General features: G+C 45.0%; 1 protein-coding gene across 1 annotated transcript in view; it reads right to left on the bottom strand.

Moving 5' to 3' along the window:
- Positions 1-1061: 1061 nt before the first annotated feature.
- The window catches only part of zc3h18 (zinc finger CCCH-type containing 18), a 79283-nt gene continuing 73315 nt past the window's right edge, over positions 1062-7029 (bottom strand). Inside the window, exons 18-20 of the mRNA XM_083654909.1 lie at positions 5697-5799; positions 4084-4180; positions 1062-2611 (exon numbers count right to left, since the gene is read on the bottom strand). Coding sequence (XP_083511035.1) covers positions 2383-2611; positions 4084-4180; positions 5697-5799 — 429 coding nt within the window. The 3' untranslated portion in view covers positions 1062-2382. The remainder of the gene's footprint in view (positions 2612-4083; positions 4181-5696; positions 5800-7029) is intronic.

Below are 7029 nucleotides of genomic sequence, written 5' to 3'. Positions count from 1 at the left end.
ACCCAAGAGACTTTAAGGATCAGTCAATTGTGATGATGAAACATGGCGGGATCAAAAATGGAGTAATAAAAAATAGAGTCCGCACACTGGCAGCTGCTCCCAAATATTTAATCGAGACGACAAAAAGTGTGACGTTTCGGGCAAAGCCCTTCCTCAGACAGGATCAAAAATGGACTCGCCTAATACCAGACAACAGCTGATCCAATTTAAAGTCGCTCACCGTCTTCACTACTCCAAGCATAAACTACACAGGATCTTCCCTTCTGTCTCGCCACTGTGTGACAGGTGCCAGGTGTCAGAGGGAACACTATCTCATGCCTTCTGGTTCTGCCCTTCATCAACGGGATTCTGGGCCAAAATATTTGACTGGTACTCCCAAGTCCTACAATATAACCCTACAGCCGGAGGCAGAACTCGCCATCTTCGGCTGCTCGGAGTCCTCTCTGAACTTCCCAACAGCTGTGCAACAATCTCTGACAATGGGGACAACTGTTGCTAATAAAATACTTATTCTGAAGGAATGGAAGTCCTCCTCCTCTTCACCTCGTTTTCAAATGTGGCTGATTGACATGATCTCTGTTATACAGATGGAGAGACTCAGGTTCCCTGAGAACCAACTCGCTCAAGAGGTTCTCAACTATCTGGGACTATCCGTTTTTGGCCTACTTTGACGAGGTTAAGAATGATAAGTGACTGAGGTTAGGGGTGGTGTCTCGTGGACAGTTCATATTTACTCCACGCTTTTGACTCATTAGATGAAGCCTCTTATTAGTGCTGCCTAGCCTGAATGCAGACAGAAACACAAGCATGACTGTGCATCTTCATAGAGCAGAACTGATGAGTTGAGCACTGATCTGCCCTCATTGTTTGCAAAAGCACCAGATGCATCATGGGTAGGAGGTGTGTTTGGGAAGTACAGTGTTATTTGCATGTGTTGTTGTTAGCGTGACCATAAATTAGCCACACTCATGCTGATTGAGGAGCTGCGAAAGATGTCAAGTTGTAGCAGGGAAAACACACGGGGAGGCCTTCTCTTTATCAAAATAGTTTATTTAGAAGCCTTTTGTCACAAAAGCAAGACAGATACATCTTGTCTCCAAGTGTCCCCGTTACATCTCTCATACTCATGTCAACTAAAAATGTGAGACAAAACATCGTCGGTTTTTATCATTTAAGAGCTAAGAGGAAAACAAAATGCCGTAGATAAAAAAGAAGCAATACTTCACATCACTGTCAAATTGTTTTCTATAATCATACACTTCAGAATCTGGTAACTGGCTATTATTGTACAAAGGTATGACAGTGAACACTGCCCCTACAACACGGAACACAGACCTAAGAGTACGATGACGAGTCCTCGTGACGGCTGTGGCCCCCGGCTGTGAACGAAGACGAGTCCTCGTGACGGCCGGCCCCCCGCTGTGAACGAAGCGCGGGTGTGGGCGATCGCTCTCAGGGGCCAAAAAACATGATGCTCAGGTATTTGTGGTTTTGTACAAAGACGCCTTGTGAAGCCCTGGAGGCTGTCAGTTCATCGGTACCCCGCATTTACAGAACCGACGGAGCCCTTCAGACTGCTGCTCCGCACAAAGCAAAAGGGGGGGGGGAACTGAAACTTAAAAGATGTGAGTGAGAGACACCGAGATGATAAATGGGGGCAAAGAAAGACAGACGACTAGTTAATTCAATGTGTATGAATGTATCTGATTCACCAAACGCACGACACGATGAGGATTTCTTCCTTTTTACTGGCTGGACCGGAGTGAGTAGCGACTGACAAAGTGCAATTCGCTACCGTCCTGTCGTCTATCCATCTTGTAGTCGGGATTGTAAAATCGACACGATGGGCACTCCATTCCAGAACCAACCCCCCCCTCCTCCCCTCCCCCCTAAATACCTTTGTTCGCTCCCACTTCTCAACAGTGAGGTAAACCGCGCCTTAAACATTCAAATACTTACAAAAGGAGCAAAAACGGGGTCGTGTGGGAGTGACCGACGAATCAAACGGAGCGCCGCCGAACCTTTCTCTGAGGGCACACGAGCAGAGAACGGTTTTGTGGGGCCGCCGCTTTTGTTTCGCAAACCACTTATACACAACAGCCTTTATACATTGTGAACCAGAGAACAATTTTATACATGTCCAGTGAGATGCTACGCGTCATCACTGAAGGCGGGAGAAGAAGGGTAGGACTCGTGTGAGCGCTCCATCCCATAACGCTCATGGTCGCCTCGGCAACCGCTCCATCCCATAACGCTCGCCGTCGCCTCGGTAACCGCTCCATCCCATAACGCTCGCCGTCGCCTCGGCAACCTAGGCCGTGCAGGCAGGCAGACTCGCAGGCAGGCAAACGGGGCGAGGAGGGGCGTTTGTATTCTTTTGCTTTATTTGGCGGGGATCTTCGCTCTCTTCCGGGCGATGGCGTCTTCCACGGCCTTCAGCTGTTTCAGCAGCTCCTCGCGGCGGGACAGTGTGTTGCTGGGTTTGTTGGAGCCCGAGCCGGAGGCGGAGGTGGACACGGCGGCTGAACCCGGGCCCGGGCCGGCCGGCTTACCTGACGGCACCGCTGGGCCTTTCCCCGATGACTTGGGAGGCGGGGACAGGGGGCGTTTCCTAAGGACAGATAGCATAACATGACTACACATACCTGCAAACTCAACTTTAGATTAGTAGCCCCCAACAGCTCTACCCTACCCTCTTCCCACCCCCCTCTTGTTCTTTCCTTGTCTCTATTATTATTATTTTTTTATTTTTTACACTTGGTTGTCATTGCATCACAAATATTCAGGAGATTGTATACGTGTATGACATCATGCAATCTTGCACCTATTTTGTATTGTCTGTCTTCTACAGGGTTTGTTTTTTCTTGTTTGTATTGTTTAAAAACGAATAAAAACAATTTGAAATACAAAATACCTGCAAACTCATGGAGAGTGAAAAAGGTGACCGATACGGACACAAAAGCACTCGGGGAATCTTCCACTGAAGCACCCGATTTTTTGATCATAAAGGCGACTAGTTTGCAAGTTTACCTGTCATCGCTCATCTGTCTGAGTAATACGTGTTATAGAACACGTTCACAATCGCACATCAGATTGTTTGTTCCACGTGTAAGGACAGACCTAGGAAGGACTGCTTTCTCTTTTTATGCCCCTGACAGATGGAACAAGCTCCAGAACATTTTAAAACTTGACGTCTTGACCAATTTATTTCCTTTAATTCTTTTAGACCACTCCTTGAGGGTACCCTACAGAATGTATGCTCTTGTTTTACTTGATGTATCCCTCTGCTTTGTTTGTAACTGTCTGTCTGGTAACATGTGTTCACTGTAAATGTTTTACTGTAACAGGGCTCCCTTGAAAATGAGAGCTTGCTCTCAAGGGATTTTTCCCTGTATAAACAAAGGTGAAATAAAATTAATAAATAAATAAAAGTATGTGACTAACTAAAAATGAGGAAATGCTCTTTTATAATACAAAGAATGGTGGCAATCTAAATGTGTGTAATCATCCGGTACGGGTAAGAGTCCTATGATCTCATTATGCGTATGCTATAGGGCGTTTATGGAACACGACCAGTACAGAGGCACGGATGTCTTGTACAACATCTGTACAAGACAATATAATTACAGGAATATGTGATTTTATTGATGTTTCAATCAAAATAAATTTGAAAAAGAAGAAGAATTAGAGGTGGTGTGATATCTCCGTGCTTCCACTTATATGACATGTTCCTCATTTAGTAGCAAAGAACAAACTTGAAGCTGTGTTTGAAGCTGCAACCTTCTACTGAATGTTCCTCATTTAGGCCAAAGACCCATGGTCCGGCAAACTTCCTACTATGCGCTGGCCTGAGTCAACGAGATCGCTGCGGGTGATAAGGACGATTCGTCAGAAAAAAAAAGTCGCCTTTAGAAATTCCTCACTGTAACAATCACTGTGCATTGTCCAGCTGCATTCCCTTGACTTTCCCTTTGATTGTTGTACGCTGTGGACGTGTTGAGCAGAAATACTGATATGTCAAGTTCACAGCCCAGTGGTTGATTGTACGAGCTACAGCCTGACCATGCTAGTGACTGCACCCACCTGTCTCCCTGGGGTGGCATGGGCCGCGGACCCTGGCCTCTGGGCCGATCCATTCGAGGAGAGAGGGGGGGTCGGCCGGGCATCCTCCGATCACGGCCTGAAAAACAAAACAAAACACCAATGTCAGAGTTTATAAAGCAGTAAGGACTGAGTGAATATCACAGTTTATAAAGCAATAAGGACTGAGTGAATATCAGAGTTTTCTATGACATTTGGCTAGTGGCCAAGAGTTATGTCACTGGACTGTGGTTTTGTGCAGACTACAAAAGGCTATAATGGTGATCAAAGTTTTCTGTGACGTGAGTCTTAACTTCCACATTGGGTGAAATGAATTGGGATGTGGGTTTGTGTGTCCGTATCGGTTGTTTGTATCCGTGTTTGACTGATGCGGGGGTTTGAAGACTGATACCGACTGAAACTGCCAATATCTGATATGATGTGCTGCTAATATACTATCTCTTTGAATTGACCACATTGACCAAATGTCACATTAGGGTCAATTTAGGATGAGGGCTCCCATAGACAATCTGTGTGGTTAGTAGTAATAAATATGTAATGAAACAGGTTAGTAGTAATAAATATGTAATGAAACAGGTTAGTAGTAATAAATATGTAATGAAACAGGTTAGTAGTAATAAATATGTAATGAAACAGGTTAGTAGTAATAAATATGTAATGAAACAGGTTAGTAGTAATAAATATGCAATGAAACAGGTTAGTAGTAATAAATATGCAATAAATATGTAATGAAACAAACTTTTATATCCGAAACAAACTGTTTCATATCCATCACATCAGACGTGGGCCACACTGACTGGATGATCAGATTCTTAATATCAGACCTGGTCTAACCCGAGTGTGTATGATCAGACCTGGTCTAACCCGAGTGTGTATGATCAGACCTGGTCTAACCCCAGTGTGTATGATCAGACCTGGTCTAACCCCAGTGAGTATGATCAGACCTGGTCTAACCCGAGTGTGTATGATCAGACCTGGTCTAACCTGAGTGTGTATGATCAGACCTGGTCTAACCAGAGTGTGTATGATCAGACCTGGTCTAACCCCAGTGTGTATGATCAGACCTGGTCTAACCCGAGTGTGTATGATCAGACCTGGTCTAACCCGAGTGAGTATGATCAGACCTGGTCTAACCCGAGTGTGTATGATCAGACCTGGTCTAACCCGAGTGAGTATGATCAGACCTGGTCTAACCCGAGTGTGTATGATCAGACCTGGTCTAACCCGAGTGTGTATGATCAGACCTGGTCTAACCTGAGTGTGTATGATCAGACCTGGTCTAACCAGAGTGTGTATGATCAGACCTGGTCTAACCCGAGTGTGTATGATCAGACCTGGTCTAACCCGAGTGTGTATGATCAGACCTGGTCTAACCAGAGTGTGTATGATCAGACCTGGTCTAACCAGAGTGTGTATGATCAGACCTGGTCTAACCCCAGTGTGTATGATCAGACCTGGTCTAACCCGAGTGTGTATGATCAGACCTGGTCTAACCCGAGTGTGTATGATCAGACCTGGTCTAACCCGAGTGTGTATGATCAGACCTGGTCTAACCAGAGTGTGTATGATCAGACCTGGTCGTCTGTTCTGTTCACCTCTGTCTGGAGAAGACATGGCCATTCTCTTGCTGAGGGGGGAGCCCGGCCTGTCTTTGTCCGAGGGCATGTATCGCTTCCTGTTGCCCCGGTCACCCTGCTGCTGGAGAAGATCAGACACAATGGAGCAAAGGAAGAAAGAGCACAGACAGATCAACAAAGCCGGGGGAGGAGGGGGGGAGAGTGACGGTGACAGCGGGGAGACAGGAAAATGAAGGGAGAAGACAAAAGAGAAGACATCTTTTAAAAGGGGGAACACATTCATTCAATCAAGCCTTGATACTGTCCTGCATAGAACAGGGGTGGGCAATTATTTTTCATGGGGGGCCACATGAGAAACCCAGATTGTTGCCGGGGGCCGAACAAATATTGTCATGCCGTAACCCATGGATGGGTAACTTTGATGATAGAGAGGGCCACAAAAAATGTCCTCGCTACCAGGTTTTGCTGAGGGCCGAACGGCGCCAGCGCGAAAGATTTGGTGCATTTGAAGCCAGGTTTAGAGGAATAACTCATTTTAAATTAACAATTGTGATGTCATTATTCAGTCTTAACCACCAATATTTGATCCTTTTCTCACTCACTCCTATGTCACCACCTGCTCTCAGGGCTTGAAATTAACTTTTTTGACCACCTGCCAATATGGCTGCTAGATTTTAAAGTTACCAGCCAATTAGAATTTCCACTAGCTGAAATGTTTTTCTTGAAATAAATCAGACTATGAGTGGGTTAATTTAAGCATAAGTATCAGTAAGTGTCCCGGGATGATCAAAGCCTGTGTTGAGGGTCACACGAAAAAAAATGCAGTCTTGAAGCTAAACAAATCCAAAACCAATGAGTTATTTGAGTTATTTAAATTTCTACTTCAATGTAGCCTTTTAGTCAAAGATTATTGATATTCCATATTCCAGACTGAAATGCTATAACAGAAGTGGAGTATTGGCCAGAATATGACATGAACATTTAGACACTTATTCAGCAGGTATCTTGCATGTTGCGTTCAGGTGCACTGTGTGTGTGTGTGTGTGTGTGTAGTAGGAAAAAAAAAAAAAAAAAAAAAATGCAATTCCATCGCGGGCCACACAGGTGGGGCTGTATTTTGCCCATGTGTGGCATAGAGGAACAGGTTTTAGCCACCCCCCCAAGGCCAAAAGACATCCTGACAATGACTGATATATTTAGCCACCCCCCAAGGCCAAAAGACATCCTGACAATGACATATTTGAGTTCAGGACAACCCTGACTGACTGCATACTAACAAAATCAAGCATCTATACGGTATCATTTTAGAGAATTTCAAAGTTAAAGTCGCACATTTTGCACCTTCAAATTA

The sequence above is a fragment of the Poromitra crassiceps genome (genome assembly GCF_964638095.1).
Source record: "Poromitra crassiceps genome assembly, chromosome: 18".
NCBI lineage: Eukaryota > Metazoa > Chordata > Actinopteri > Beryciformes > Melamphaidae > Poromitra > Poromitra crassiceps.
Note: the sequence above shows the minus strand (reverse complement) of the source record. Positions and strands in the feature narration are given on the sequence as shown.